This window comes from Malaya genurostris, chromosome 3 (genome assembly GCF_030247185.1).
Source record: "Malaya genurostris strain Urasoe2022 chromosome 3, Malgen_1.1, whole genome shotgun sequence".
Classification (NCBI taxonomy): domain Eukaryota; kingdom Metazoa; phylum Arthropoda; class Insecta; order Diptera; family Culicidae; genus Malaya; species Malaya genurostris.
Window position 1 is genome coordinate 279,146,389 of NC_080572.1, and position 16,583 is coordinate 279,162,971.

The 16,583-nt window shown below is 38.8% G+C and overlaps 1 protein-coding gene across 3 annotated transcripts; it reads left to right on the plus strand.

Annotated features, from left to right (window-relative positions):
* Positions 1-453: 453 nt before the first annotated feature.
* Positions 454-15,817, plus strand: LOC131434132 (flotillin-1). Of its 3 annotated transcripts, XR_009230314.1 has the most exons (8): positions 454-640; positions 3,470-3,545; positions 3,632-3,986; positions 12,485-12,955; positions 13,025-13,168; positions 13,241-13,405; positions 13,681-13,979; positions 14,224-15,817. XR_009230314.1 is itself a non-coding variant. In XM_058600778.1 (7 exons), exons 1-7 carry the CDS (start codon positions 589-591, stop codon positions 14,239-14,241), a joined length of 1,281 nt encoding a protein of 426 aa, XP_058456761.1. In that variant the 5' UTR covers positions 454-588; the 3' UTR covers positions 14,242-15,817. The 3 variants fall into 3 exon arrangements, 2 of the variants coding, with proteins under 2 accessions (XP_058456761.1, XP_058456760.1); XM_058600778.1 differs by lacking the exon at positions 13,681-13,979; XM_058600777.1 differs by lacking the exon at positions 14,224-15,817 and having other exon boundaries at positions 13,681-14,217.
* Positions 15,818-16,583: the final 766 nt, after the last annotated feature.

The following is a 16,583-nucleotide window of genomic DNA, read 5'->3' on the forward strand; positions in this document are numbered from 1 at the left end:
CGTCCAGAATGAGTATACATTTCTATAATGAAATCATTCAACTAATTTAAACTACCGGTGAAGTCTTGCTAACCTTGACGGAAAGTCTTCTGAATAGTACTTAAAACTGCTTGAAGGTAGGTGTTTTGTGATGAAAACTAATTAATTTTAAAATGGCGAATGAGCATTTGTGGTTAGTGAGATGTCAGAAAGGTTCATTGGAAATTTTATTCTCGATACCGCTAAAATCCAAAGGAAAATATTGAAGGTTTTCGTATTAAAAGAGTTAGGTTAATTTCCTGCGCTCAGACTATCAAGGGAACAGAATTTATCTACGATTTATAATTCTGAGTCAAATTTATAATATTTGCTTAGCGACATAATGATATCTGGCCACGCTGTTTTAGAACATAACGAAAGAGCCAGAGCATGATACCAAAAAGTTCATTCCATACATCTTCAATCGGTGTTTGGAATGCGATAGAGTAGGACGTGTGTCGGTAGTTTTCAGATTAATTTTTCTTTCCAGTGAATAGCTGTGAAAAAGTTTGCCCAAAAAGTCATTTGTAGATTGTTTTCAGTGCTGAACTGTCTAACTAGCGATACAAAATGGTGTGGGGCTTTGTGACGTGCGGTCCAAACGAAGCGCTGGTAGTTTCAGGTGCGAAAATTTTCATTTTCTTCATCTACCGTGATGCTGTGAAAAAAATTCATATTGAATATCCTACTGGATTGTGTGTGCCTTGGCCAAAGAGGGTGGTAATGAATCGTGTTGGGAGTGGGACCGAGAGACAAACGACGTGTTTCTACACTGAAGACTGTTTTTTTATGATTCACGATTATGTTTGGTAGTGTGTCTGTGTGTGAGTCGTTTGATAAAGGGGAGTAGCTGGGAGGGATGCGAAGATGAATGAAAACAAACAAGACACCCAGGACCGATGGAGCCTATTTTTGCTTTGCCGCGTCTTTTCGACGGCAGGAAGCGATTACGATTCATCTCGCCACCGATGGAGCCTTTAAGGATTTACTCTGCATTGAAATGTGAATAAATTATTATGGTTGGGTATTGTGGCAGGTTCAATGCAGGATCCTTTGCTAAACAGAAATCGAAACCGGTCGTCCGCGATTGAAAATAGCTACGTAGAAATATGTAACTCGGTTCTATCAAGTTTAAGTAATATGCTTTCCGAGTAACAGTCCTAGCGATGATATAGCGAACGTTATTCTATGCATCTACAGATATGTAATGTGATCAGTTTGTTTAGCATCGTCAGGAGCGCTGTATTCATACAACGGCATGTCCTAAAATGCCACATTAATATCGATTTTATGTTTGAGTGTCATTTCCTGCTCGTGCCGCGTGTCATGGTTTGAGAGCATGTTTATTACATTTCTAGGACAACGCGTCGTCTGTATGACGACTTTGCAGTAATTAATAGGATGATGTTAGTTAAGGTGTCCTGATAATGGAATTGATGTGTGTTATAGCGTTCAGTTACTGCTTTTAATAGCTGGTATCTTTACTCATAAACTTTCCATCAATATTCAAAGACAATCGAAACGAATAGAGTTGAAATGGTTGAAATCTAATCATTTTAGATAATATAATAAGAACAGTTAAGGGAACAGATTCATTTTCAATTTTAACTTTAAATTAAAAAAAATTGCTCAAAAACCAAGGCTAATATAGTTATTTTTAATTCGTGCCTAGAGTCGCTGGAATACTTTGAAACAGAGATAGGATTCAACCTCACGTCAATCCCATCAAATTAAAAGCTATTTAGCCTGAATTTCATTTAAAGAATTAGAAGAAGTGTACAATTTTGCTTGTCACGAGCATCGAGCACCCTTCATACGTAGCATTTGAACGCTTGTTTGTGATCGTTGTGTTTGTCAGGTTTGCCTGACAAGCGAAATCCTGCGTTCCTGTTACTTCTGTGTACGAAATTAAAGTAGTAAATACTATTTCTATTATTGTGATCAGTGCAGTAAAACTTCATTCAATTCAATTGAAACCGAATGTGAAACAGCTGGTAGCTGAAATATCAATTATAGAATAATAATAGTTTCCTCCTTCAGTTTTCATTTTCAATACTTTACTTCATTTATAATTCTATTCATTCAAACTTGCACACTACCAACAGCGAAGAGAATGATAGCAAAAGCATATGAATTGGTATCGATATGCTGACGGTCAGTGGCCATAAATTTCATTTTCATCTGATATCATTCATATATATCATATATTTTACCGAACTGATTATGATTTTAATGAACATATATAATATAATATAATATTTAATAAATAAATCAGTAATGTTCATCTGTATATTGTTAACAAAGACGTCGAGGTCTCAAAGATGACCGGACCGATTTTGGTCAAACTAGTCGCGAATGATGTTTACTTTTTGAGTTCTACGAAGTTTTATCTTTCAGTTTTTCAACAATATCTGTCACAATTGACCTTGAAAACAGAATATGTTTTTAGACCTTAGAACGATAATAGCTATCCAACAAGCTTTAAATTGTTAATATGCATTCATTTTAAACGGAGTTATCGATATTTTTGTGTAAGCGACTTTTCCTCTTATTCCAGTGCCAGTGGTCCCAATTACTATAAAATGCGTTTTCTGTTTGCGCTTCTGAGGTTGATTTTGGAGCCTGAATGTCTGCAAAAGAATTTTTGTTTGGTATTGTCCCCTTCTGTTGTTATCATTAATTCAGCTTGAAGTGAGACTAAAGCTATAATTTGCCTACATTACGTGATAGAGAAATCATTTCTTCGGAGAAGTTCTAGACCATATCATTACAAGAAAACAAGCCGAATACATGAACTCTTTAGAATGGGTTGGTGTCGAGGGCCCATTTTTTTGTAACATTTAATTTTACTACATTAATTTAACGTCACACCTTTACGAGAGTCAGTAAAGTTTCACAGAAGTATTACTAACTAGTAACGTTGTAATACAGATACATATTTCGGAATGTACATCCTTTTTCAGTGTATCGGATTTAACAGTTCGACTTATAGCTTAAACTTATAGAACCGATACTCTGAAAGAGGATGTAAAAACATTCGGAAATACGTATCTGTATTGTTGTCGCTTGTCTCGGAGTTGGCTGGACGAATGTTCTCAAACTTAGATTCTAATGAAAGATCTCTTGGTCCTATAGGTCCCTGCCCAGTTAGGCTGCTCATGGTTCCAGTAGAATTTCTGGATGACATTGATTTTATTTAACTTTAGATTAAAATATTAAAATATAGCTCCATTTTACAATCAAGAATATCATCACAACCAGCGTCAACCTTTTTTACCATTAATGTCGCAAACACCGCAGCTCAGCGGGTTGCAAGCGGTCTATCGATCCTCTGTCAATTTTGTACATGCTATTATACGTGACGCTAATGTAGTTAGTCAACTTCTCCTTTGCAATCAGGCTAATTGATAAAATTTGATTTCTCTCTGCTCCCAATTTCCGCCGGCAACAGGATGCTGCCATATGAAACCGCTGCTGGTCCCCGGTGGCCGTGCATTTGTGTGGCCCTCGGTTCAACGAGTTCAACGGTAAGTGAATACGCTGCTGCTGCTGCTGTGGTGACCGGTGACTGTGACAGCGTTGATGTAATGATGTTGATTATCACTATTTTTAGCATTTCCCTGAACACCATGACGTTGCAAGTGGAAAGTCCTACTGTGTACACCAGCCAGGGTGTGCCGATCTCGGTAACCGGCATCGCACAGGTGAAAATCCAGGGTCAAAACGAGGATATGCTGTTAACGGCCTGCGAACAATTTCTCGGTAAAAGCGAAGCGGAAATCCAACATATTGCCTTGGTCACCCTCGAGGGTCACCAGCGTGCCATCATGGGTTCAATGACCGTCGAGGAGATCTACAAGGACCGGAAGAAGTTCTCCAAGCAGGTGTTCGAGGTCGCTTCGTCCGATCTGGTCAACATGGGCATCACGGTGGTGTCGTACACCCTGAAGGACATCCGTGATGAAGAGGTAAGACGATGGGAAACGATATTACCAACCACATCATTGATGTACCTTTCTCGCGTCTCCGTTTTCCCGAGTTCAGCCGAAGCGCTGTTTTTCTTCTTCCCATTCGGTAGGCAGATTCAGTTAACTTCATGCGCGAATCGGCACATCATTTTTCACTCTCTTCTTGAGTTCTCAGTTTACGTTTCTTCTTCTTTTTTCGTATCTATTACACGAATAACGTGCACTTTTGTTTCAATCCTTATCACCGAATAATAAAATAAGCCGACAGCAATATTCGATAGCAGCTATAGTTTTGTTCCGCTCTGCTGTATCTTATCTTGGAATTTATTTCGTAAAAATTCAATTCTCTACTAATACTAGTCATTGGTTCCGTATATACTGTCTGTATTCTTAATAGCTGAGCTTGGTTTTAGGCGCAGTCTTTGTTTAGTTTTCCGATAAATTCCGAGGCGGGAAAATTGCATCAGCTCGTTTTGTTTTGAGTCGTCAAATGTCAAATGAAATCCTGGTCCGATATGTTAGAGTAAGGTGACAATTTTCTCGTCTACATTTTTTTTCTTCATCTTCGCTTCAATTTCTAGATTAAATAGTTGCCCCCTGCAGAGTAGAACAATCAATTTACAGAGTAAATAGGTAGCATAAAAAGTCTCAACTCAATCCCTTAAAAAAAACAAACGCTCAACACTCCCTCACTTTTCGAAAGACACGTCGTGTTTTCTCCAATGTGTATTTTTTTTCTTTCTTTTTTCTTCGTATATTTTTCCGCTACAAATTACAATATTTTGAAAAACAATGTAAAAGGGTGCTAAGGTATGTTGATTAACCCTTAGGGACACACAAATTGCAAAGCAAATTACTGCTCTCATAATACTTCGCTCTTGCCTCTGTTTCTCTGTATGTCAAAAAATAAATAAATAAACCGCAGTAAGCTACAAGTGACACTAACCAACCACAGTGGTGCAGATGAAAGCAAAACAAACTAACAAACTTTTGTTTTTTTTTGTGTTTACTTTGATTATTCGCACGTATACAGCAACACATTTGCTGGCCATTGCACCGCCGCATTCACTCACACATGTAAACATACTCACCGTGATACACACCCACATACACTCACGCAGATCGTGCGCAAGAAATGGTTTTTGTTTTCGGCACTTTTCATAGATAGATGTGAGTTTTTTTCTTTGATACACTGACCCGATGCACCAAGAACACCGACACGGTTTCGCTCGATGGCGGCTTTTCGAGCATCTTTTTTTTGGTACTTACCTAACTCATACATACATGAAACATGGAACAGATGCTACTGCTCTTACTTTCATTCGTTTCCAGACGAACGAACGGTCTGCTTTGATTTGCTGTCACTGTAGTCTTACTGATCTATATGTTGACTAAATTTTCACTGTTTTTAGATTTTATCTATTATACAATAGCTTTTTTTCTGAAAAGTTCGTTTTGATTTAGAATCGTTTGGTTCGGTAGCTTTGTTTTTTAGCTTTTCCCGCTATAGAGTTAGTGTTAGTCTTTAAAGAAAATTGTGGGCGCTCTTCCAATCACTTTTAGTTACTGTACATTTGCCTAGACGATAAATGTTTGTTTATGTGGATATAGGAATGGAAAAAAGTGAACTGCTAATTTATAGTTAGCTGGTATATGTTTTTGACTGTAACTTAAGAAACAACGAAGTCATATAGATAGTATTTTGTCCACGAGTGACATGAGTGTATATAATCTTAATCGGTTCGTTCAAATGTCATATAATTATTGCAGAAAATAAGGTCCGTTTCTGAAAATTAAATTATTCCAAAAGTTAAATCTTCGTGCCATTTAAGCCAATTTGTTCTGAATCCAGACCGTGTGTGTGTTGTTTATCGGACCGTATTCATAGGGGAGTCAATGTCCAAGAGATCAGAACTCAAAAATGTCACGCATTCTCAATGAAAAAAAAAACTATTCCAACAACCTCATTTTCAATACTGTTTCATTCGTAATTGACCGACAGCAGAACAAACGAAGAGAGACGAAACATTTTCGTTTCTCATTGAAAAAATGAGAGAGTATAATTGCCAACCTCACTCTTTCCTCTATGACAAGACGAAACCGAACTAACGCCTGCAGCAGCAGTATTTCAATGCTCATTCTTCATCGATATATTGAAAATCTGTGACGCTTGGCAATAAATAGTGACTAAAATATGACAAATTGAAGTAATTACATCTCAGAACATCTGGAAACCAAAACTACTACAAATTCGAGCACCAACAGGTGAAAGTCATTGAGAAACCTTTTTCTATCATTTTCGATTCTCAAACCATACTATGGGATTTTCACTGAAAACCGCAAATGACTGAAAGGGCAAATGAAAGAAAGAACACAATTTTGAAACTGCTGTTCCGCTTATGTCATTTTGAAACTACTGTTTCGCTTATGGATTTCGTTCTCATAGTTTGCAAGCGAAGCTGAGAGTGACAATAATTTCTCATCATTTTCGTCTATTTTGAAAATGACTTTTATTAGCTCTGAGTCTGGTTCCATGTTAAACTTGCTTCTGGGATATCTAATCAATCAATAGCTCTATATAATTTTTGTCTGGGAAGCTGCCCATAATCGATTTTCACGTACGTTTAGTCGTCGAAATTCATGAATAGCATTCCAAGTAGGCCGTTTTTTTAAAGAAAAAAATCCACACTTGAAAGTTCACGCAACGCAACCGATTGAACTTCTAAGAAGCTTCTAGAATACATTGCACAGTGGTCCGAAACGGGAATTTAGCGGAACAACAATATTTCAGTTATAAAATTATATTTTTTTGTAGTTGATGTCAATGTTGCAAATATTCTTCGCGTAACTAATTCATTCATCGATCTTCGCCGTAAATATGATTCTATTACTTACGAGACGGGCGAACAACGTTGAACTATTCACTGCACGAAAGAGAGAAGGGCGAAAATGAATAAGCAATAATCGTAGAGAACCCGAATATACTAATACATTCTTCGCTGCTGGTATACATCGTGCATGTTCGTTTTATACATTCGTTTGTCATTCGTTCATTTACTTTACTCTTCGAATTGGTTCGAATATCGTCACTGCGATGATCGTTGGTTTCCATTCTTCGCGAAGCATTCTTCATCTAATAAATTCATCATATCTCGTGAGGTAGCAGCAATGGGAGAGTGCTGGAATATGGTTCATCACATACACATAAGACTACGGTAATAATGCAGGGGGGAACGTCTTAATTTGCTTGTTTGAAAGACAGCACGAACGATCATCGCGAATTAGGTTTTGACGATGATCGCTGCATGAATATTCGTTCCATATTCGCGTTAAGTCCTTCGGGGGTATGTCCAATGCGAATAACAACTGCAAGGAATAGATCTTCGTGCGAGCAACGAAGCAGCGTCGGCTTCGTTCGCACCCGAATATACCTCATGATCAAAAAAGAACCGGAATTTTCATTTTAAAATTCCCGCGCTTGTCCAATCGGTAAACTTTTATTCTCTCAACGTTGGCAACACTTTCATACACATTCTGTCAAATTTTGACGCATATCGTATGATTAGTTTTTGTTTAGCGTCTATACAAAGAAGTTGAAAAATTTTCGTGTGGCGATTTTTATAATGCACGAAAATTTAGAACAACGTGCGTGCATCAAATTTTGTGTTGCAAATAGATTTAAGTGTTCCGAAACGTTGAAAATGTTAGAAAAGGCCTTTGGTAAATCGTGTCTAGGAAAAACACAGGCATACGAGTGGTATAAACGCTTCAAAGGTGGTCGTACAAGCTTGGATCATGATGAGTTCCCTGGCCGCCCAACAACATCTGTTACTGAAGAAAACATTGAATCGGCGAAGCAAATCGTGTTGCAAAATCGTTCTGTACCGATTAGAGAGATTGCTGTGTTGTTGGGCATCTCTTATGGATCAGCCGAACACATTTTAACTGATGTTTTGGGCTTGAAACGCGTCGCTTCTCGGCTGGTGCCAAAAAAGCTGAATTTCATTCAAAAACAGCGTCGTGTTGATGTGGCCAAAGAGATGATTTCCAACGCAGATAGTGACCCCACATTCATCGAATGCATCATAACTGGTGATGAGGTGTGGATCTATGAATATGACGTCGAAACCGTGAGCCGTTGTTCTAAATTTTCATCCATTACAAAAATCGGCACACGAAAATTTTTCAACTTCTTTGTATAGACGCTAAACAAAAACTAATCGTACGATATGCGTCAAAATTTGACAGAATGTGTATGAAAGTGTTGCCAACGTTGAGAGAATAAAAGTTTACCGATTGGACAAGCGCGGGAATTTTAAAATGAAAATTTCGGTTCTTTTTTGATCATAAGGTACGGACAAGTCCGAATACCAGAACGATTATCGAACAAAGGCGAAGGGAAGCGAACGATGATCATAGGCGTTCGTAGCATTTTTGATGTTCGAACAACATTGGTTGGTGTTTTCAAAAATGTTGTGTGTATTCAACTGGTGCATCTTTTGAAAGATCATTGTGGTGGTTCATGTTTGGATTTAAATCTGAATTCTAACTTTCTCAATTGAGTATAACAATTATTGCACTTCACAGCAAAGTTTTAGGAAATTTCATTTTGAGCAACTTTGCTGAAGAAGCCATCTTCCTACCTCTTCTACCTTCTTCTTTATTTGCCATAACCAGAAGCATTCTAACTGTGGTTATTTTGGCTACGGGTGCAAAAGTTTCATCAAAATCGAATCCCTTTCGTTGCGAGTATCCTTTAGCCACCAGACGCGCTTTCTAACGATCTACGTTTCCACTTTAGTCTAGTTTTAACGATTCATTTTATTCATTTTTGTGAGGTCATGGCTATATTCGTGCAAAACCTAAAGAGGTTTTACATGATGACGACACAAATGAACTGCCGATGAATGAAGTTCATCTTTGACAGCTGCCGTGTGTTTGTTTTGTTTTGCGACTGCAAATTAAAAATTGAAAAATGACGAAAAAGTGCCTGTTAAAAACGTGTTCAACAGTGAAAAGAACTAAAAAGATTGCCCTGTATGCGTTTCCAGCATCAAGGAGCGATATTTGTATAAATCTGTTTAGTGTGAGGTGACTTGCAATTTCTAAATTCTAATAATGAACCTCTGATGAACTTTTAAACTGTAAACAAATACACGGCAGCTGTCAAAAAAAGTTCATTCTGTTCATTTTTATGAGGTTATGTTTTGTTCGTGCAAAACTTAATCTGATTCGCACGTTTTACCGACTCATACATTAGTCGTTTCTTCACATATTCCAATGTAAGCTGTTCCGGTTGAATAGTTTCCTATGCATCGTACGACTTTGGTAACGATAGTAACAACTGATAAACAACATCTTCATCCTTGATTTTTATTCCGTTTGTTTTCATTTCCCGCAATAATTTTTCAAACTGTAATGAGTAGGTTTTCACATTTCCGGCTTCTTTTAGTCGTACCTCCTAAAATAACTGTTTGTTTGTCCTTGACGTAGTCCAGCTGGTCCTCAGATATTCGATGAATGAGCAAATTTTTGCATTTCCGGTTCTCTCGCGTATTCTTCGTTTTCTGTGGCATTTCCCAGACAGTCCAGCAAACTTCAATACGGAATTTCCAGCTTCCGAAATTGATTTCGTCAAACAACTACAACTTTTCTTCAACCAATCTTCTTGGAATCTTCACTTCACACTTCACCGTTCACTGGCTCATAACCTTTTAAAAGGCAGAGCAAACGTAAAACAGGCTTGTTTATTGATTGAGTGAATTGGAATGAAAAGTTTATTATTCAAACATCAGGAATTACCTTGATTTGTTACATTACGGTAACTATGGAAGACGTTAGGTCGGTTGTATTCTTACCAGAATTGCAATGCAGTGAACACCCACACAAACGAACACATATTTGGCCTAACCGTATTCAGTACCGCGCTGCACACTAGAGGCGTGCAAAACAGCTCATTTTGGTGAACAGCTCCGAACCGATCAGCTCACCAAAGTGAATCGATTTGACGTATCAGCTCATCAGCTCTTTTATGTCGTTTTCGCTTGATGCCAAACCTAACCCAGTTTCCACTCTAACTGCTGTCAAACCGTTTGTTTGAAACCAGTTTCGAACCTAGTTTCAACGCTGTTGAACTGAAAATCGAGTCAGTTTCGAACCTGGTTTTAATATTAGGTTTGCTTAAACCCTCGTTGCTAAGGGCGAAATCAACACAGTTTCGTGAAAAGTGTTTGTTTGATGAAACTACCCTGGGTCAGTTTCAGTTTTCTCAAGCGAAAACGACATTAGTTTGAACTTAAGGTTCATTTTGTGCGCCGTTTTTCTTATGCACCGGTTTTCTTTCATATGCATGATCGAAATTGAATCATTGATTTGCAATGATGCAATGAATGCAATGCGAATTAATTTATCTTTATTTGATGTCGACTAAATTGAATCTCTTAAAGAGCCGGAGATCCGATCAGCTCGTAGCGTGTTCCCTTCGTCATAATGCAGTGAACTGGGTAGCAAATGAGTGAGCTGGTGAGCTGTGATTCTTTTGAAAAGAGCTGTGAGCTGTCAGCTCAATTCAATGATTCGATTCACTGGAACAGTTCAGGAGCGAATTGTCCATCTCTACTGCACACCGAGCAGATGACTACTCGTCGGAGCGGATGGCGAGACAAATTTCAACCATTTGCAATGCCAATATTATGCTTCATAAGACTATATTAATTTCTAACTAATTAGGTTACTTGATTATTGTTTGGTTCAATAATAGAAGCTAAGGGTTTACACTGAAAGATAGTTTACTGTGCTAACCACGTTTAATGAAAAAGAAGTACACTGAGGGTTCTTAAGCGGCTTTTTATCCGTTTTTCGAAACTACGCAGTTTTTTCACGCGAATTTTCAAAGTTATTCGTATTTCTTGTTTTGAAAAAGGCATGAAACGTCGAGATCTGGTGTTATCCCGACATTTTTTTAAGTCAACTCTCTGACACTTAGACAATTTTCGATTAGGAAATTTTTTTCTGGATTACACCAGATTTGGTCGTTTGACATGCATTTCTAAGACAGTCGGCATAAAAAATCCTCAATTTTGTGGTTTTCTTCTACGCGGATTTCCAAAGTCATACGGTCTCAAATTCCTCAAAGTCCTGAGTTCTTCAAAAAACAATTTTTTCAAGATTAAACCATATCTCAACGTTTTATGCATTTCTAAGACATTTGAAATTCCGAAGTTACGCGGATTTCCGGAGCTCCGTGGTTTCCACGCGTTACGTATCCCCCGCGTAAAAAGAGATCTCAGTGTCAATCATAACACAACTTTGAACTGAATCCATTTGCTAGCCACCGTTTCGTTCACAACAAATCGATCAACATAAATTACCGGAATGAAAGCGCTTCAAATTAGGTCCGAAAAATCTATCGCTCTATTTTGTTTTGCTTCAAAAGTTCTAAATTGCCCTGCTAGTTGACGTAGAATCAACAGCTGATCGGTATTCAATATACTCAAGCGAACATGGTATGAAGCAGACGGAAGAAAATGGCACCCACACACAGCACAACAGTTAGTATCCAGCGTGCCAATGGATGTAAATAATTTTTGGTCATCCACACACTAGACAAGAAGATAACTTTTTTATGCATAAAATCATACGATACTTTTTCTTGCATGACGACCTATCGAAGCCGAATTGCTACTAAAGCAACGATTACAACCGTCGGCCGTGTGAGAGAAATCAAACGGATAACACCATAATGGCATGCTGTGATTGGCTTGTGAAAACATAGGTCGATTAAAACCAATTTTTTAATAGTATGCTATTGAAATACTGATACGACGTTCAAAGTTGGTGAGAGCAAAACGGTACTCGGCTTGTTTTGAATTTTTTAATTGACACCATGCTCCGTGTAGTGAGAAGAGTAAGGCGATTTTAATACCAAAGTTACCCCTGAGACGGGACTTTAACCGGAAATCATTTTCAATTCAGCCAAAAAATAGTTCTACCAGTTGAACTACTTTGGATGTAATGAATCACGACTCAGAAAGCAACCCGATGATACGGATTTCCGTACGTGTTCCAGCTATGCACGGAAGATGTGGCTCAAGATTTAGGCTGGCCCCGGTGAGCTCCTGCTTTTATGTAACTTGTATAGTGTTTTCACTATTATGGAAACGGTTAATGGATTCAGAAAGTTTTGGCTTTCAAATTGATGGCACAAGTATGCACATTTTCCAATTCGGCTTTGCAGTATTTTTATAGGATCACGAATTAATTGGCTTAGGTTGTACAAATTTTATAATTTTTTTTTGTTAAATCAATTACTTGAAGTGTGTTCTTTGTGAACGGCGGTAAACCTATCGCAAGTAAAAAAGTTAATTTATCTCACATATTGTTTGATAGTTCCATCAGCGTTTGTGTTGATATCCTATACCCGGTCAGTATTTACTAAAACATTTTCTTTGCTTTGCTTGTTTGCCACCTGGCAACGGTCGTGGTTTTCTCCCCTGCAGGGTTACCTGAAAAGCCTTGGAATGGCGCGTACTGCCGAGGTAAAGCGTGATGCCCGGATCGGTGAAGCGGAGGCACGCTGCGATGCGACCATCAAGGAAGCCATTGCTGAGGAACAACGTATGGCTTCCCGCTTTCTGAATGACACTGAGATCGCTAAGGCCCAGCGAGATTTCGAGCTGAAGAAGGCCGTCTACGACGTTGAGGTTCAAACGAAGAAGGCCGAAGCCGAGATGGCATACGAACTTCAGGCTGCCAAAACAAAACAGCGCATCAAGGAAGAGCAGATGCAAATCAAGGTAATCGAACGCACGCAGGAGATTGCCGTCCAGGAGCAGGAGATGGCTCGTCGTGAGCGGGAGCTGGAAGCTACCATCAGAAGACCAGCCGAGGCAGAAAAGTTCAAACTGGAAAAGCTAGCGGAAGCCAACCGGAACAGAGTTGTCCTGGAGGCAGAAGCCGAAGCTGAAGCGGTAAATGGAATATTTATTAAACCGGTTTATTATTCGATGTTGATAAATGTGCTTGACTTTTACCGGCAGATTAAAATCCGAGGGGAAGCGGAAGCTTTCGCCATTGCTGCCAAGTCCAAAGCTGAAGCCGAACAAATGGCCAAGAAAGCGGAAGCTTGGCGTGAATATCGTGAAGCAGCGATGGTAGATATGCTGTTGGAAACATTGCCAAAGGTATGTTTTTTTTTCGGTTATCGATGTCAAAGGATAATAAACGTTTTTTTTTAAATTTTCGTTCAATCACAGGTTGCCGCAGAGGTGGCAGCCCCACTGTCACAGGCTAAGAAAATTACGATGGTCTCGAGTGGAACTGGCGAGGTAGGTGCGGCAAAGCTCACTGGAGAGGTGCTGCAGATCGTCAACAAGATACCGGAACTGGTCAAATCGATTACTGGCGTGGACATTTCGCGGGTAAATCAAAATCACAAATACATCTAAACAGTCCCATACGAATCTTCCGCAGCTTCAAGCTCTCATTCTTTTATCAGACATCACATGAAATGATAATTGTAGTTTTAGACAAGATGAACGCTAAAAATCAAGTATTTAAGTAGTAACCGTGCAAATAGTCAATCACTAGTTTAGTTAGATTATTCTAAAACTATGTTAACATTAGCGGTAGTTCTGTCTTCTGTCGTTTCCTTTCTCCTTACCTAACTAAAACCAGATTTTTTTTCGTTCAGCAGGTCATGTACGATTCTCCTTCCGATGACTTTATAGAATGACACCCTGAAGTGATTGTTTAGAATTTTACGAATACGGCTTTTTTCCCCAAGAGTATGCCATTTTACCAACGACTGTCCACTTCTGTGTAGCTTTCTTTTAAGTTAGTTTTTACTTGTTACCGTGGGACCATTCGACGACACTGCCAAACTTACGCCAGAAGAACAACCTCGACAACAACAACAAAACGCCCAATCTAATTTACACAAGCCTCTACACTTTTGTTTCCTCACATGACACGACACGCTACCGGGATTCCATCGTAAGTGTGGCCTTTAGCTGAAAGTAGAACGGTTTTAGATTAGACCTTAGACAGCCAAAGTCACGACCGTTTCGTTCAAGTGTTCTTTCTTCATCCCATCGTTCATTGAATCATTCGAGAAAGCTCAAACAAAAAAAACAACGTGCTTCTAACGTCCATTTATTATTTTTATTCCATGTTCGCCCGGGTGTTGTTGCTTGACCGGTCGGACTTGGCCCCGAACCGAACTGAACTGAACAAACAGTCGGTACACGCTGGTTAGAACCCCAGACAGGCTGGCGATCTGCTGCTAGTTTTGTGAGCCGTGAAAGTTTCCAATCAACCGGCACCCGCGAACAACCGAGCAGTTATCGTCCCAGCCGATGCAGTAAGTTGCACACGGAACGGACACGTACACCGCACCGCAGACTTGTCCCGTGAATGGTCGGGTGTTCGGTTTCGTTAAGTTCGATTTCATTGTTTGTTTGTTTGTTTATTTGTTCTATTTCGGTAAGTTTAGCTTTGTTAACACATTTTATGTTCACAATTTATCCGATTGTCAATGATTATTATAGACTATATACTATGGTTTCGTTCAATTCATTGAATTTTTTGTTAAGTTTCGGAACATCGTTTCAAGTATTTGTATTGACTTTAATTCGATATATTTGGTTAAATATTTAATCCCCTGATTATTCGGGTCAGCTTCACAGTTACGTACACTGAATCATAATCTATTTAAAAAAAGAAATCTAAGTGACTACACTGCCACGGCGTACAATATCTTGAGAATTTACGAAATTATTCCCTTCGATAAATAAGTGCACAAAAATGTTCATCACTAGTTTTCCTTGACGCCTATTGCATTCATACGAAGCTGACCCGATGTTTTCAACAAAACCGCAAGCAAGTCGCGTAAGTAGATGGAACCAATCGTACTCAGTGCATAACTCATTAAAAAAACAATTGTGACAATTCTTGTATGCAATAAGCCTTTGTGGGTGTGTGAAAAGTGTGTCCACATTCCATCCAACAGTTTAACCCCTTATTCTGCTATTATTTTCTCTACCCGCATCTAGTCTAAGACTAGTCCACTATAAAGTAAGAAATGATATTACCTTAACACATTCAATCTAGAGAGAGCGCAAACAGATTTGATGATTGCTCGCACGAGTCAAACGATGCCGGCAGTGATTTTACGCTGACCCATAGGCCCATAGCACGCCACTCATGCGGTACCTTGTCAATCGAAGATGTAATTTTAAGACCAAAACCAAATGTCAAAAGAAAAAAAAATCGCGGCAGCTGCTCCCACATAAAACATTTAATTGATATTTTCCCTCCCCCTCCCTTAAAAATACTAAAGCTTAAATCTCTGAAGTCATTGTAGCGATAAATTTTCAAACAACATAACAAAACCCGTTTTCTAGTAGGTGTAGTCGGTGGAAGCCGTGATGTCAAAAAATTTAGGTCAGAAATCTGTCACTGACAAATACAAAATCGAGCGTTCATATTTTAGAATCTGATGATTGAATGTTGAAAAACAATTAGCGGCACTCATGTAACAAAATAATAACAACAAAAACCAAAAAAAAAAACAACATAATATTTATCGAAACGCAAAACGAAAGATACTATATTTTGTAACGGCATTTCTCGATGATTGATGTGAATGGCCCTGTCAAGGGAGCAAACAAAAAAAAAGTGAACCGGAGATATTTAATAGTTACACTATTTTCCCCGCCCAGTAAGGAATATGCGTTTCGTTGTAGCATAAAGGAATCCGTATATAATCTTTGTGTTTTCATCACCATTATGAACGAAGCGTGCAGAAAATAAAAGCAACATGTATAACTCTCGATCTGTGTCGGGACTCTTCGTACGTACGTGTCGGTATCACTAGTCCTGTCGTCATGACTGTAATCCGGGGAACTGCTCTACCAGTGAGCTACCTTCGGGATGTGTGAATCCACGAAAGTAACCAAATTAAACAAAATGTACCGCTCTCAAACAGTCGGTGTGGAACTCTAATTTGCGTACCCCTCCATTCATACATTCATAATAGTTTCTGATTTGATTTTGTTGTTTTAGTTCTTCACCCAGAGATGCCAGGTAGAAATTTCAAATATCTTCAGACACGGTTGCAAAAGTCTGTATATTCGGAAAACAATCTGCAGTCAGCAAGTATGTCTTGCTGGCATCAATTTCTCTATAAAGTATGATACGCGAAACTGACTTGGCGAGCAAAAAAACAAAGCAAAAGGTCGCCGACAATTTCGAAGGTCTGTAAATTTTGACGAAAGTCTGCGAAAAACACGATTTCCAAAAGTCTGCACAACAAAAAAATGTCGGCAGCACTATGTACGAAATCTGCAGATTTACAAACAAATCTGCAGATCTGGCATCTCTGGCTTCACCTTACTCTTGTTGCGTGCTGGTCAGCGATGCCAGATAGTAGTAGTGTCATTTCCGTAGATTGCACTATGGTCCGAAGCGGGAAATTAGCATGACAAAAATATTTTTACTATTAAATATTACTCATCAGTGCAGAGCAGTTCAAATTGAACTGCTTAGTGCTAAACTCGGCAGTTAAATTTGAACCGCTAAGCAGACGTAAAGTTTCTG